The sequence below is a fragment of the Danio aesculapii genome, chromosome 11 (genome assembly GCF_903798145.1).
Source record: "Danio aesculapii chromosome 11, fDanAes4.1, whole genome shotgun sequence".
NCBI classification, from domain to species: Eukaryota; Metazoa; Chordata; class Actinopteri; order Cypriniformes; family Danionidae; genus Danio; species Danio aesculapii.
In genome coordinates, this window is record NC_079445.1 from 44,160,071 (window position 1) to 44,179,078 (window position 19,008).

Genomic DNA, 19,008 nt, shown 5'->3' on the forward strand with positions numbered 1-19,008 from the left:
CCTCCGGGTGCTCTGGTTTCCCCCACAAGTCCAAAGACATGCGCTATAGAGGAATTGGGTGAGCTAAAAAATTGTCAGTAGTGTATGTGTGTGAGTTAGTGTTTATGGGTGTTTCCCAGTGATGGGTTGCAGCTGGAAGGCTCTCCACTGCATAAAACATGTGCTGGAATAGTTGGCGGTTCATTCCGCTGTGGCGACCTCTGATTAACAAAGGGACTAAGCCGAAAAGAAAATGAATGAATGAATAAATGAATGAATAAATGAATGAATGAATGAGTTATTAATGAACATTTAGCATGCTTACGTTACTATATATTTAAGGTAAACTAAAACCACAACTGAAAAAGAGAAATAATCTGCTTATATACAAAAGCTTTTATAAAACTGTGCTTCTACAATTCCTGAAAAGCCATGCTTATGTGTAAAAGATCTCACTAGATGCTATGTCTGGTAAAACATTAATTATTGTCGGGTAAAACATTAAGTATATTAACCATTAGGTTCAAAATAATAATAAAAATTTCGTTTTAAAATTAATTTAATTAAATTTAACTTTAAAAATGATTTCAACAGTTGGTTTTGTCCACATTTTTTGACTAACATATGGTTACAGTAAAGTAAAGATTGTGAAATGATCTGGTCTAGCAGGTCTGGTCTTGTATCTCACTGGTGGACTTGTGTGTGTGTGTGTGTGTGTGTGTGTGTGTGTGTGTGTGTTTTGGTCGTTCTAATCAATAGCAGTGTTTGAGCATGAATAAGATGTGATCTGATATCTCAGGCCGAGTATGAACTGTGAGCGCCGTTTTCCTGCAAATGCATTTCAGATGTGTTGTCTTTCACTCATAGCGGGGTAAACGTACAGTGTGTAAGTGCTGTTTCTGTTGGCGCTCAGACAATCGCTCCTTTGGCAAGTCAATGAAGGCAATTCTCTGCTAAATTTCACATGATGCTTCACTGTGATCTTACAAAAATGTACTTGCACAATCCCACAACTCCAGCGGGAGCACAACTGCTGTGTGTGTGAGTGTGCAGGGTTGGGAAGGTTACTTTTAAAATGCATTTCACCAAAATACAGTCTTAAAAAGTTATTTGCACCATATTTCGGCAGACTGTAAACAAATACTTGCTGCCTTAAATTTTTGTAGTTGATTCAAATGAGCATTTCTAGTCATCTCAACTTAAATTACTCAAAAATACTGACTAAAAATATTAAGTCAAACTTTTTGTAATGTAAAAAAAAATGGTTGAAAACTGATTAACTTCTTTAAATAAGTTAAAGCAACATAAAAATATTTGTTGTCTTGATTTTTAGTCATTACACTTTTTACAGTGTAAAGTTTAGTCACTACTTAATCTACTTTGGATTAAAATTAAGCAGTGGGTTACTTCAAAAAAGTAATTGATTACTAATTAGTTATTAGATTGTATTTAACTTACGTTTCTAATTACTTTGTGAGAAGAGTTACTTAATTACTCAGTAAGTAATTTACATTTTTGACTGTTGTAGCTTTGAAATAACTTAAATTATTCAGCGGAGTGATATGGAGCTGTAATGCACTCAAAGACTGCCGGAACTACTTTAGCTGTGTGTTTATCTGAAAATAAAGGCAGGCCTTAGAATGCTCATCAGCCAATCAGAATCAAGCATTCGCAGACCAGTAATATAAATTAATTTAAAATTCTAAAGAAATCATTTTGATATTCTAAAACACTTGTCGGATGTAACTGTAATTTGATTATCACTCATTTAAAATGAAACCGTAATCAGATATTGCGGTTACTCATATTTGTTTTTAAATATATTCAATTTAAGCTTTATTTAAGAAGTTATAAAATAGTAACTCCAACGATAAAGCAAAAAAAAAAAAAGATAATTAAATATAATTTTAAAAAATAATATACTTTTAAGACTTTAAACCTTTCTTGTATCGTCATATTATTGAAAAATAATAATAAATTAAAAATTAAATAAAATAAAAAACACTTTTAGGACTTTTTTTGTAAAATTAAATTAAATTAAATTAAATTAAATAATGACACTTTTAGACCTTTAGACCTTTTAAACCTTTCTTATACGGTCACATAAATTATGAAAATAATAATACATTAAAATTAAAATAAATAAAATAAAATACTTTTAGGACTTTCATTTTTTATATTGTTATAAAATAAAATAAAATAAAATAAAATAAAATAAAATAAAATAAAATAAAATAAAATAAAATAAAATAAAATAAAATAAAATTAAATTAAATTAAATTAAATTAAATTAAATTAAATTAAATTAAATTAAATAAAATAAAATAAAATAAAATAAAATAAAATAAAATAAAATAAAATAAAATAAAATAAAATAAAATAAAATAAAATTAAATAACAATTTTAGGACTTCAAACCTTTCTTATATTGTCACATAAAATAAAATAAAATAACACTTTTAGGGTTTTTAACCTCTTATTTTGTCATACAATTATATAAAAAATTAAAATAAAATAAAAACACTTTTAGGAACTCCAGGCTTTCTTATATTGTCACATAAAATAAAACAATAAATAAATTAAATTAAATTAAAATAGGGACTCATATTTTGTATTTTCAATATGTAATTAAGTTACATCAGCCCTGCTTGTGTGTGTGTGTGTGTGTGTGTGACATCAAACTCAAATGTGCTGAATTCAGCAGAGCAAATCCATTTAACAGCTGATGACAGTCTGGATTTGCTGCATTTTTCACTATGACAATGACCGAATGTGTTCATCCAGCTAAAGAGGGCTGATTATTTCACAGACATCTGGCCGACAAACTCAAGAAAGGAAGGAAAGAGGAAGGACAGGGGGTCTGTGGGTGTTTCCTCTGTATTATGAGATGAACAAGCACACAAACACGCAAACCAGGACATTCCAGAGCCACATTCACATCAACCGCTCTGGGAAATGTAGATATTTATATTACGATATGAGCAACATGCAGTCTCTTCTCTAGAAGTATAGAAACAAGCATAAGAAACATTTCCCATTAAATAAACAGCCCAATATACTTCTTGATTGTTATTTTATTGTGTTTTAATGTGATTATTTTATGATATATTGTTTCTCTGGATTTTATTGACTATTTTATTTTGCTATTGCTGTAGCGCTCTGTGTGGAAGCTTGTTTCTGATCACTGAATAAAAATAAAAAGCTTATTGGCAGTTTTCATCTCAGAATTGTGATTTAATGTCGCAATTCTGACTTTTTCCTCAGAATTGTGAGATGTAAACTCAAAATCGCAAGATATAAAGTTAGACATTTGAGAAATAAAGTCGCAATTGCAAATGATGAAGTCAGAATTCTAGGAAATAAAGTTGCAATTGCACGATTTAAAGACATAATTGGAGAAATAAAGGCGCAATTGCAAGATAGAAAGTCAAAATTTGAGAAATCAAATTACAATTATAAGATATAAAGTCAGAACTCAGGAAATGAAGTGGAAATTGGGAGTTATAAAGTCAGTGTTTGAGAAAAAAATTGCAATTTTCTAAGATTTAAAGTCAGAATTCGGGAAATAAAGTTGCATTTGTAGGATATTAAGTCAGAATTTGAGAAATAAAGTTGAAATTGTGAGTTATAAAGTCAGAATTCATCACACCAATACTAATGTCAACCAAGGAGGGATTTAATAGAGCAGATCAAACAAACAAAAGCTCTGTGAAGACGGTCTTTTAATGAGTAAGAAGGATGGGATGAAGAGAGTTTTGCGAGAGCAGCAGTCACTCGAGCACACACAAACACACACACATCCAGCTCATTCATTTTTCACAGTGTCTGTCAATAATTCAGATGCTCGCATTTCATTGGTGGAACACTAGTACACTGCCCCACAAACCAATACCTGACAAAACTCTGAGTGTGGGTGTGTGTGTGTGTGTGTGTGTGTGTGTGTGTGTGTGTGTGTGTGTGTGTGTGTGTGTGTGTGTGTGTGTGACTATAGGAAACCAAGAGTCTCCATTCATTATTCATGACCACAGCACTAATTCTGTACCTGAAGCTCAATGAGTTACGCTGTGTTATCTATTCACCCATTCATTAATAACTAGATCTATCTATTCATCATCCATCTGTCCATCAGTTCACCTAGCTATATACATTTTCATGCATCCATCAATCTATATATCCATCCATCTATATATCAATCCATCCATCCATCCATCCATCCATCCATCCATCCATCCATCCATATATCCATTCATGTATATATAAATATCCTTCTATATATTCATTCATCTATATATCTATCCATCTATATATCAATCTATCCATCCATCCATCTATATATCCATGCCCTTATCTTTATTCATCCATCTATCCATCCAACTATCCATTTCAACACTTCAACGTGTCATCCATCCATCAAATCCATTAATTCATTCATTCAACAACCATCCATCCATCAATCCATATATCCATCCATATATCCATCCATATATATTTTTTCCATCCACCTTTCCATCCACATACTCATCTGAAGTCCAACCATCTATAGATCTCTCCATCCATCCATCAACACTGACATATCATCCATTCATTCATCCAACAAAAAGACTTTAACATATCATCCATCCATTCATCAATATATTCTCCTATCCATCAACCCATCCATACACCCATCCATCGACTTATCCATCCATCCATTCTTCCATCCATCCATCCATCAACATATCCATCCATTCATCCATCCATCCATCAATCAAACATATCCAACCAACCATCCATCCATCAATCCAATCAAACACCAAATCTGTCCATCCATCCATCCATCAGCATATCCATCCATTCATCCAACAACATATCAATCCATCCATTCATCAATCCATCAATCCATCCATACATCCACACATCAACATATCAATCCATACATACATCCATCCATTCATCCATCCATTCATTAACATTTCCATCCATCCATCCATCAACATAACCACCATCCATCCATCCAACAACATATCCACCATCTATCTAACAACATATCCATCCATCCATCCATCCATCCATCCATCAACATATCCACCATCCATCCATCCTTCCATCCATCAACATATCCACCATCCATCCATCCCATTCATTAGCATATCCATACATCCACCTATCAACACATCCATCGATCCATCCATCTATCAAACATAGCCATCCATCCATCTATCCATTCTTCCATTCATCCATCAATCAAACATATCCAACCATCCATCCATCCATCCATCCAATCAAACACCATATCTGTCCATCCATCCATCAGCATATCCATCCATCCATCCACCACATATCCATCCATTCATCCAACAACATATCCACCCATCCATACATCCACGCATCAACATATCGATCCATACATCCATCCATCCATTCATCAACATTTCCATCCATCCATCAACATAACCACCATCCATCCATCCATCAATCCATCTATTGACATATCCATCCATCAAAATATCCACAATCCATCCATCCATCCATCTAACAACATATCCATCCATCAACATAACCACCATCCATCCATCTATCGACATATCCATCCATCAACATATCCACCATCCATCCATCCATCCATCCATCCATCCATCCAACATTATATCCATCCATCCATCCATCCATCCATCCATCCATCCATCCATCCATCCATCCATCAACATATCTACCATCCATCCATCCTTCCATCCATCAACATATCCACCATCCATCCATCCCATTTATTAGCATATTCATCCATCCATCCATCCATCAACATATCCATCCATCTATCAAACATAGCCATCCATCCATATATCCATATATCCATCCATTCATCAACATATCCATCAATCGATCCATCAACATATCCATCCATCCGTCAACATATTCATCCACAAACCCACCCACCCATCCATCTACCCACTCATCAACATATTCATTTTCCCATCCATCCATCCATCCATTTATTTATCCATCCATCCATCCATCCATCCATCCATCCATCCATCCATCGAGCTTCTCAGGATAAATCAGTGATAAACGCTGGTGTTTGCAGTAAGCGTGTGATTTTGCTGAGCTGAAGTGGGGGTTTAGTCTCACTCTGGCGCCCCTGTGCTGATCTCAGTGATGTGCAGCAGGGCCTCCAGCACATGGTCTACATTAGTGAGGAATGTGGAGCGCTGCCGGGGGGATTCCTGACTTATCAGAGCTCAGGGAGTGAGTGAATATCTGTGTCTGTGATATCTGACTTCCCATCTGAGCCAATGACAGGCTGATGAGACAGCACAGCCCAGACACCACAGCTCGGATTCAGTTTAAAGGAGATTTTTACATCCTCTGGAGGAAAGACGAGGTAGCCAAACAATGAAAAATAAAGCTGCAGTATTACTGGTGCAAAGCATTAAACAAAACAAAACAAAAAAAAAAAATCCAGAAAAGTTAGAAAAACCAACCCCACCTAAATACTTTTACCAGATTGATGTGTCAAATTTCACAGAAACAGTGGATTTTTTAGAGAGATTATAAATGCATATGTTAGATTTGATTAGACAGAGATACAAGGAAATGTGTCAACATGTTTCACTGAAAACCCCCTCCCCATCTGCCATTGGCTGGACAAGCAGACCCCCAACTCACAGCATTGGTTGAGCTGATTTTGCTACGTCAGGTTTGTTCAAGCTATTAGTTACTTAGGATGCTTTCACACCTGTTGTGTTTTGAAATGAGGATTAAAATAGTTGGTGCGGTTCGCTTTCACACGGCAACGTTTCTAAACCAGAGGTAGGCAAACTACGGCCCGCGGGCCATATGCAGCCTGCTGAACACTTTCATCCAGCTCACGAGGGAGTTTTAAAATGCTGCTTCTGAGTGACGGTTTGGTTTCAGAATTAGTAAATTAATGATGCAATACAAGTGAACGCCATTTGATGGCAGTATTGCACACAGTACAGTTAGTGCAACCAGTAGAATTAGAACACACTCTCGGATAGTAAAATGCACTGTTAATGACTAAAAATGACAGAAAGCGGTAGGTCGAATATGCCAAGAAAGTATTGCTGTTTTTAAAGACTACAACCCAAGAGGCCGATCACACCGAATGCACATTTACATTCCAAGAACGCGAGGTGCACCGCACTGCCTTTATGTTGACAAGAAAAAAAGGAGCACGGTGCGCTTTTTAAATGTCATTTATTAAACGTGATAAAACCTCAAATCTTTGATTAACGAACTTTTTAAAGTGGATGTATGCATGGAAAATATATTCTATGACAAAAATGAACACATTTAACCAGCAAGTATTATATAATTTGAGTCAAATTCACCACAATCTGATTTGAGCTTGTATTAATATGCTCATATCAACTATCATAAAACTATGAGATAAAACAGAAGTAGAATCTGAGTCTTTGTTATTCTAAGTCTGATGATTGATCTGCATATTCTAATAGCAGTGCAAATTAAATTATTGGAAATTTGACTGAATAGTAAACTTATAGAATTATTTTTATCATGTGTTAATATGATGTTTTATTTTATCAGACAATATCTTTTCTATTCTCCACAGTAACATTTATTACATTATTACATTATATAATAATAATAATAATAATAATAATAATAATAATAATAATAATAATAATAATAATAATAATAACAGTAAGGATAACAAAGGATTTGACATGTGGCCCTTCACTTGCTTTGCAAAACGTGATGTGGCCCTCGGGTCTAAAACGTTTGCCCACCACTGTTCTAAACTGACGAAAAGAGCTTAAACAAGTCACGTGCGAGTAACCTCTCCTCACATTGGTCAGAGTTTCACGGTTTATTTTGCAGAGTCCCGCTCAGCTGTCATGCGTCCTTATGTGAATTTATGGCAATGAGCAACAGGATGTTATAAGCGAAAAGCTGCACTTTAATTCTGAATGGTGACACTCACAGACATCGTCACCAAGTATAAATCAGAGGTAAGACTCTCCCTTGGCTAGAATTATGCATTATAGGCTTTACAATATAGAGAGAAATAACTGATAAACCCAGACTGCAGTTCGGTCAGTTTTTGTGGAGCTCTCGGTAATAGTTCAGCATGCTTTCACTTTCGTATTTGACATGAAACACATTTACCGGTAGGAATGACAATATCGGACTGATTGTTTTGGTGCGGATCCGAGGGCGATTGGTGGATTCACATATGCCAAACGAACCGTGCTACCTTGGGAAATGCACCAGGTTCCGGAACAAAAGTCTAGGTGTGAAAGTACCCTTGGTGTCTTTATGAAATCAACAAACTTTTAGTCAGTTTTATTCATTCATTCCTTCATTTTCCTTCGGTTCTAGCCACAACCCAGAACTGAGAAACACCCACACACACACTCATACACTACGGCCACTTTAGTTCATCAATTCCCCTATAGCGCATGTGTTTAGACTGTGGGGGAAACCGGAGCACCCGGAGGAAACCCACACCAACACGGGGAGAACATGCAAACTCCACACAGAAATGCCAACTGACCCAGCCGAGGCTCAAACCAGCGACCTTCTTACTGTGAGGCCACAGTGCTAACCACTGAGCCAACGTGCAAACTTGGTCAGTTTTAATGACATATTAAAGTCAGCATGAACAAGAGTAAAATAAACTCTCTAAGAACAAATCATTTTATTCCTGTTAAATAAATCTATATTCTGGCTCATTTTTAAAAAAAAGTAGTAGGAGTTTTACAGTTTAAAATGGTTAAAAAAAAATACATCATACATAAAAATGCATTTTACTACTTATAAAGTAAATATAATAGGAATATATTCAGTTTAAAAATTACATTTGCTCATTTATTTATTAATGAAATAATTTTTGTTTATTTATTAATTAAATAATATTTATAACCATATAGTATTTTTAAAGGGGGGGGGGGGGGGCAGTTTATCAAGACACTATTATAGTTTTTCAGAAATAATTTGTATTTTAATTTCTGTCGAAGTTTATTTAATAATAATTTAATTTAAAATTATTCTAAATCTAAAATAAATTTAAAAAATTATTATTTTTTTTATTAGTAAATAATAGATTATTAAATTATTATATTCAAGACACAATTTTTACTATTGTTTTTTTATTTGGGTTCAGTTTTTCAAGACACTATTATTATTATTTTTTTTTACAATTTTTTCAATTTTGATTGTGAGTTTATTCCATAACAATAACTTATTATTATTTGTTTTATTTCCGTTTTGGTTTCAATTAAAACTGTACACATTTTAACAACAAATAATTTCATTAAAATATGATTAAAATAATAAATTAAAAAATAACATAATATTATTAACAATTAATAACATTAAAACAATAATTATAAGATTTATAACAGTGTCAGATTTTTTCAAACAATTAGTTATACTCTTCATTAAATCAATAATAAAGTCAGAAGTAAATCTATAGAAGTAACACAATCTTTTTTGTATTGGTGTCTATTGTTATTGTCTATTGGTGTCTATTGTCAACAGTGTCAAAATATTGATGCTTCTGAGCGTCTATCAAATCTGAGCTTTATTTTGTATTTCCTATTGGATTCAAGTCAGGTGATTGGCTGGGCCATTCTACAGCTTGATTTTCTTTCTCTAAAAGCATTTGAGAGTCTCCTTGGCTGTGTTTTGGATCATTGTCTTGCTGAAATGTCCACCCTGGTTTCATCTTCATCCACCTGCTAATGTAGATGTAATGTTAGACTGAAGTAGCTGATATTCATTTACACTGAGGAAGGGCAGAGGGTTGCTGAAGAACTACTGAGAGATTTCAGCTGCTGTCTGGGCTTTCACTGCTGAACTACACCTCCCTTTCTTCGTCTGTTCAAAACATTTTCCCTGCGTCATTTCATGTAATCACGCTTTACTTCTTTTGTAAACTAACCAATAATTTTTTGTATTGGTTTTGATTATGATTTTATGCAAATTTGTTATTTATCACACAAGAAAATAAACATGGGGTGGGGCTTAATTTCGAATCAACTTGTGAGTTGGGGTTTGCTATTGGCTGATTGTATTCGACTCCGCCCCCTCACACCAGCAAACACCAATCACTGAGGAAATTACTTACAAAGACAGAAAATAGTGCTTTAAACAGAAGCAGAAACAGAAAATCTACATCTGTTTCTGAGGGTTATTCCTGTGAGACGGAGGGCGGTGGAGAAATGAAGAAAAACACAGTCATGTGAATGGCAGGACGCTTAATGGAATGCTGAGGGCTTTTTTACAGCTCCACAAATGTCTTGTGGTTTTTGGCAATGAGAGAGAGGAAGATGTTGTATTTTTGTGTCTTTATTCGTGCAGCATGAGCGCCAGTGTCAGGAGCGTTTCAGCTCTGCCAGCCCACAGAATAACAGAAATCATAAACAACATCACACCTCTGTAAACACAGCGCAGAGCAGACGCAAAACAGAAGACGGAAACATGCCACTGTCATCCAGCGCAAGAATTAATTACATAAAGAAAGAAATACAAGGTAAACCCACTGGGAGAACTATGGAGAAGTCTGAATATCTTCATTAAAACCTGTTCAAAACTCAACACATTTGCATTTCATTTGAAAGTGACTAGATTAATCATTTATAATTATACTATTTGAGAATATTGCTCTTTTTAAAGCATCACGCGAAAGGGTCATTTTGCTGAAAAAATCAGCTTTTAATCATAGGAACAAAATACATTTTACTATTTGTTGACATACAAAAATTTTATTTTGAATTTTAATCATATTTTACATTTATTTTGCTGTATTCTTGATAAATAAATACAGACATAAAAAGGCTTCTTCAGTCTTTTGACCACCATTTTTTAATTGGTAGAATTATTATTTTTACACATTTACATCTACACATTATAATACGTAGCAGGAATTCTATTCATTTATTGACCAAAGTTAAATGCTTTTTTCATTATTATTATTATTAATAATTTTAATAATAATAATAATAATAATAATAATAATAATAATAATAATAATAATGATAATAATAATAATAGTAATAATAATAATAATAATAATAATAATAATAATAATAATAATAATAATAATAATAATAATAATAATAATGATAATAATAATGTTAAATAATATTTGCTAAGACTTAAAAACCTTTATGACATTTTTGGATTATATGGATTGTGTCACAATTTTAATGCCCAATAATTATTAAAATAAAATAAAATAAAATAAAATAAAATAAAATAAAATAAAATAAAATAAAATAAAATAAAATAAAATAAATATTGTTTTTTCCAAACTAAATCAAATTAAACTAAACTAATGATAAATAAAATGAAACATTTTGAATCCAATATTTCAAATAATTTTTTTATTAAGATAAAATAAAATAAATGAATAAATACATAAATAAATTAATTAAAAATTAGAAACTAAATTAAATTTTTAAAAAATTATTGTTAATTTTCTAAGCTAAATCAAACGAAACTAAAATAAAATGAAATAAAATGAAACTAAATATTTCAAATAAAATAAAATTAAATTAGAAACGAATAAAATGAAAAAATATTTTTCCTGAACTAAATCAAACGAAACTAAATTAAATAAAAAGAAACTAAATACTTCAAATAAAAAATAATAATTAAATAATTTTTTTTTTAAATAATTTAAAAATAAAATTAGAAACCAAATAAAATTTGTACAAAATTATTGTTATTTTCTTAAACTAAATCAATTGAAACCAAACTAAAATGAAATAAAATGAAACTAAATATTTCAAGTAAAAATAAAATACAATAAAAATAAAATAAAATAAAATAAAATAAAATAAAATAAAATAAAATAAAATAAAATAAAATAAAATAAAATAAAATAAAATAAAATAAAATAAAATTCTATTATTAGTTCTGGGCAAAAATTTATCGCGATTAATGCATCCAAAAAAAGTTTGTTTTGACATAATATAAGTGTGTACTGTGTATATTTATTATGTATATATAAACACACACATGCCATACATTTGAATAAATATTAACTTATATTTAGATATAAAATAGATATGTATGTGACACAAATTATTTATCAATTTAAATATCTATGTGTGTTTCTATGTGTGTGTGTTTCACATATACATAATAAATACATATAACACACACACATACACGCACGCACGCACGCACGCACGCACGCACGCACGCACGCACGCACGCACGCACGCACGCACGCACGCACGCACGCACGCACGCACGCACGCACGCACGCGCGCGCGCGCACACACACACACACACACACACACACACACACACACACACACACACACACACACACACACACACACACACACACACACACACACGCTTGTGAATGTGATGAATGTGATTCATCTTTGCCCAGCACTATACAGCCTTATACATCAGAACGTTCTCAGCTAATTGTGCATGAAGTTCAACCCAGGAATATTATCCACTAAGCGAACTCTTCCTACATCGGCTTCCACAGGAACTGCATTAAAGATTCAGCTCATGCATAAAACACAGTCCATCTCCATATTGATTTTATGTAACTCTGTAATGGTGTGGGAGATTCAGAAAGAGCAGGAAAAAGTGTGAACTTACGCCCACTTTCTTTCTGCTCTCCTACACACCAATACAGCGCATGTCATGAGCGAGTGGGAGTCGCATTATAAAGCATGAGTTACAGCTATTCAAACCCAGCAGAGACCGAACAAAAAGCACTTCAGCTCTTAATAATTACACTGATTATTGCTTCTCTCCATCAACCTTCAAAAACAAGGTCATGTTCATCTATTAAAGGGACAGAGCACCCAAAAATAAAGATTTGCTACTATTTTACGCATCCAAAATGTACTTTTTTCGATATAGTACAATATTAAGGCATGCAAGTAAATTGCTGACAGTATTTTGAGAGTTACACCCATACAGGCAATACAAAATTAATACTCCTGGATCCTGATTATAAATTATAAATGTAATGTAATGTAATGTAATGTAATAAAATATATAATACAATACAATACAATATAATATAATATAATATAATATAATATAATATAATATAATATAATATAATAAAATATATAATATAATATAATATAATATAATATAATAAAATATATAATATAATATAATATAATAAAATATATAATATAATATATAATAAAATAAAATAAAATAAAATAAAATATATAATATAATATAATATAATATAATATATAATAAAATAAAATAAAATAAAATAAAATAAATAATATAATATAATATATAATATAATATAATACAATAAAATATAATAAAATATATAATATAATATAATATAATTTAATATAATATAATATAATATAATAAATATATAATATAATAAATATAAAATAAAATAAAATAAAATATATAATATAATATAATATAATATAATATAATATAATATAATATAATATAATATAATAAAATAAATAATATAATATAATATAAAATAATATAAAATAATATAAAATAAAATAAAATAATATATAATATAATATAATATAATATAATAAAATAAAATAAAATAAAATAAAATAAAATATATAATATAATATAATATAATATAATATAATATAATATAATATAATATAATATATTAAAATACAATTAAATATAAAATAAAATAAAATAAAATAAAATAAAATAAAATAAAAAATATAATATAATAAAATATAATATTCAGCAACACTTAAAATATACAATGTTGACCTATATATATTTTAAAGAGACAGTACCCATAAAAAATAAGATTTGCGATTATTTTACGCATCCAAAATGTACTTTTTTTGCATCAGAAGAACATAAAAAATTATTCTTTATAGCTGAATCTGTTGTTTTTGGTGATGCGTGTAATATAAGTCAATGGCTGACAGTATTTTGTGAGTTTAAAAAAAACACTTACAGTATAGGAAACACTAAATTAATACTGATCATAAATTGATGTCTTATAAGGGGGAAATGATGGTCATGGTAAGAAACTGAACATTATTTTACAACATTATTAACTTTAATCTACAGTTTTTGTCTAAGAGTCTCATTGATTATAATATAATATAATATAATATAATATAATATAATATAATATAATATATAAATAATATAATAATATAATATAATATAATATATAAATAATATAATATAATATATAAATAATATAATATAATATATAATATATATAATATAATATAATATAATATAATATAATATAATATAATATATAAATAATATAATATAATATAATATAATATAATATATAAATAATATAATATAATATAATATAATATAATATAATATAATATAATATATATAATATAATATAATATAATAATATAATATAATATAATATAATATATATAATATATAAATAATATAATATAATATAATATAATATATAAATAATATAATATAATATAATATATAAATAATATAATAATATAATATAATATAATATATAAATAATATAATATAATATAATAATATAATATAATAATATAATATAATAATATAATAATATATAATATAATATAATATAATATAATATAATATAATATAATATAATATAATATAATAATATAATATAATATATAAATAATATAATATAATATAATATAATATAATATAATATAATATAATATAATATAATAATAATATAATATAATATAATATATAAATAATATAATATAATATAATATATAAATAATATAATATAATAATATAATATAATATAATATAATATAATATAATATAATATAATATAATATAATATAATATAATAATATAATATAATATAATATAATATAATATATAATATAATATAATATAATATAATATATAAATAATATAATATAATATATAAATAATATAATATATAAATAATATAATATAATAATATAATATAATAATATAATATATAAATAATATAATATAATATATAAATAATATAATAATATAATATAATAATATAATATAATATAATATAATATAATATAATATAATATAATATAATATAATATAATATAATAATATAATATAATATAATATAATATAATATAATATAATATAATAATATAATATAATAATATAACATAACATAACATAACATAACATAATAATATAATATAATAATATAATATAATATAATATAATATAATATAATATAATATAATATAATATAATATAATATAATATAATATAATATAATATAATAATATATAAATAATATAATATAATATAATATAATATAATAATATACAAATAATATAATATAATATAATATAATATAATATAATATAATATAATATAATATAATATAATAATATAATATAATATAATATAATATAATATAATATAATATAATATAATATAATATATAAATAATATAATATAATATATAAATAATATAATATATAAATAATATAATATAATAATATAATATAATATAATATAATATAATATAATATAATATAATATAATATAATATAATATAATATAATATAATATAATATAATATAATAGCAACACTTTTAATGCTTATTGACTGATGAATATACAATTTTGACATATAGAAACAATATTAAAGGGACAGTACACCTCAAAATAAAGATTTGCTATTATTTTACTCATCCCATCCAAAATGTACTTTTTTGCTTCAGTAGAATATTAAAAATAGAGCTTTAGCTGAATCTGTTGTTTATTGTGATTCATGTAATGCAAGTCAATGTCTCGAGTAAAATGGTGCTGCGTTCTTATTTCCCCCACTGTAGGAGCTGGAGTGGACATGTGAAGCAGACTCGCTCCCTTGGTCAAAATCGAGAGATGGAAGGTATGTCCATGTAAACTTCCCTCGTTCACTTGATAAAGTGGAACACACTTCAAAACGGCATTGGGGATACTTGGACTCAAAAAGTGTGGGAGCTGTATGAAATGGATCAAATAACATACACATAGCGACAAGACGGCCTCCTGTCATGCCTTTAATGCTTCAATAACGAGCCATATTGATATGATCAGGGTCACTCCTTTCTTTCTCCATCCTATTGTCCTTTTTAATTTATTTTTATTATTATTAATAAATTAATTATTATTTATTATTATTTATTATTAATTAATTAATTATTATTAATTAATATAATTATTATTTATTATTTTTATTATTTTAATATATTTATTATTATTTTAATATTCACATTTTTTCTCTCCTCTTTTATGCGTCCTTAAGATGTTTCTTGTTCTCTACATGTACTCACAACCATTATGGTAGCTAGAAATTGATGGAGTAACATGCAGAAAACTTTGACACTGTATCGTCCTCCATGCAACGTTGTACTCCTTAATAAAAATAAGCTTATACAAAAGGGCGTTGGGCTTCCCTCGAGGGTCTAAACATCACACACTGGTCACATACACACACACACACTGACCTGCGAGTGCTTTGATGCGCGAGCGCTCGAACAGTCGTGCGGAGCTGTTCTCATTGTCCCACTCGTCGTCCCAGCGGTTGTTCACACTGTCCTGGTACTGCTGCTGGATGTCCATGTGCTCGAACTCTGCGGCTACTGTCGTCATCCTGACCTCTGGCCTGTTCACCGCTCACACTTCCACATGGGCCAAACAAGCCCTGCTGGACCACAAAAAAACACACACATCATTACATTCACACTCAGACACTTTCATGTCAGGAGACTTACAGAAGAAGTGCGATGAACTCGGAAGTGAATACAAACATTAAGCCTTTGGCGCTCATTTAACCCAGCTATGAGATGTGATATGAAACATGTATACATGCACATTAAATGTTCACCCAGAGGAAGAACTGAACATGTATACAATATTAATTACTGATTTGTTCAGACATATTTTTAATGCACACTGTAAAAGATTATATGATCGCTTAGTCACAACAGCATACGTTTTTAAGTCATTGTAACTTATTAAACTACGGTAATTACGTTCTAACTTAACTGTATAAGTTACACAAGCTGTTTTAAGTCAGTTTAACATAATAAAAGTTCAATGGACTCATAAGGTTAATTTGATTCAGCTTAAAAATTTAAACCAGAATTTTTTTTTTACAGTAGGCTGGCGCAGTGGGTAGCACATTCGCCTCACAGCAAGAAGATCACTGGTTCGAGCCTCAGCTGGGTCAGTTGGTGTTTCTGTGTGGAGTTTGCATGTTCTCCCAGTGTTCGCGTGCACTGAAAAAATGTTGCAAACAATTTATTTGTGTTGAATTTAAACAAACAAATTAAATTCAGCAATGTTCAACTTAATTTGTTTATTTAAATTCAGCCCAAATAAATTGTTTACAACCACTTAGCGTAATAAAATCCAAGGAATCATCCTTGAATAATTTTTTTCAGTGTGGCTTCCTATTAAAAAATCTGCTAATACATAAACGCATTACTAGTATAATTTTAGTAATATATTTGCTAAGTAAAATTATATTGGGAATGGTAAAATGTTTATAATATATGTATTATGAAATATAATATATTATACAAATATAATATAATATTTTACCCTTACAATATAATTCTTTATAATAAACATGATATATTACTGAATTTCCTCATTTCTAAACCGTAATTATGTGCACACACACACACATGTAAATGAACAAATCATAGTTTGCATCATAAAACTAAATATATATTCATCATACTTCATTTATATTTATTATGTTTTACATTAGAATGCAAAAAAATTATAAAATAAAACATTATAATATGAAAAAATAACTTTAAAAATAATTTAATAAATATATATATAGATATATATACTCTCTAAGTATATTAGAACATGGATCTTGTATTGAAATAAGGCATAAATGTTATATTACATTCATTTTTCAGTCATTCATTCATTTTCTTTCCGGCTTAGTCCCTTTATTAATAAGGGGTCGCCACAGCAGAATGAACCACCAACTTATCCAGCATATGTTTTACTCAGCGGATACCCTTCCAACAGCAACCCATCACTGGGAAACATCCATACGCACTCATTCACACTCATCCACTACAGACAATTTTAGTTTACCCAATTCACCTGTACAGCATGTCTTTGGACTTGTGGGGGAAACCGGAGCACCCGGAGGAAACCCACGCCACCACGGGGAGAACATGCAAACTCCACACAGAAACGCCAACTGACCCAGCAGAGGCTCGAACCAGCCACCTTCTTGCTGTGAGGTGATCGTGCTACCCACTGCACCACCGTGATGCCCAATTATATGCATTACTCAGCTAAATAAAAAATAAATATTCCCAACAACAAAAAACAATGAAAATAAAACTAAATAAATAAATAAATAAACAAAACAACAGCTGAAAATCTCAAGTGTTTATCCCTATTATCAATGATCTGTGCGAGTCTGGATGAGTGTTAAACTGCTGACTCTGCACTGTTGACCTTTGCAGACACACAGCACTTATTGTGTTCAGCTGTTGTTCAGGCTGATGCTGCCACCTGTAGGACGAGACCTGCGCTGTTTACAGTTCCAGTGTGTGTCGTGTGTGTGCAATGCCCTAAAACAGTTTATATTGCATTGCACAAAATAAAACAAAATTTAAATATGTCAGAAGTAAAATGCAATGCTCTTTAATATAATATACAAAAATAATATGATATAAATAGTATAATAGCTCTTTTATTTTATTGTGCGTGTTTTTTTAATTGTTTTGTTACTCTTGTTTATTTGTATTTCGGTTTTAGATTTAAAATGACCATATTTTAGCAAACACAACATAATTCTTTGGAGTATTTATTGATGTTTTCTATTTTTCTTTGTATTTATTCTTATTTATTGTTATTCTTTGTTTTGTGATTTTGTTTATTATCAGTTTAGATGTGCGTAATCTAAATTCTTTCATATAATATACAATATTTCATATAATATATAATATATTAACTAAATATCTGTTTATTTTGTTTAGTTTTTAGTTTGAGATAATATTATATATGTTATTTGTTAAATTATATTCAATAATACAATTGACTAAATTGAAAAAAATATTAT

At 29.1% G+C, this 19,008-nt stretch overlaps 1 protein-coding gene across 2 annotated transcripts in view; it reads right to left on the minus strand.

Moving 5' to 3' along the window:
* The window catches only part of sptbn1 (spectrin, beta, non-erythrocytic 1), a 192,292-nt gene that overhangs the window by 116,462 nt on the left and 56,822 nt on the right, over nt 1-19,008 (minus strand). Inside the window, exon 2 of one of the 2 annotated variants that reach the window (XM_056467682.1) lies at nt 16,415-16,614. In XM_056467682.1, coding sequence (XP_056323657.1) covers nt 16,415-16,559 — 145 coding nt within the window. In that variant the 5' untranslated portion in view covers nt 16,560-16,614. The remainder of the gene's footprint in view (nt 1-16,414; nt 16,615-19,008) is intronic. The other variant, XM_056467683.1, reaches the window with a different exon arrangement.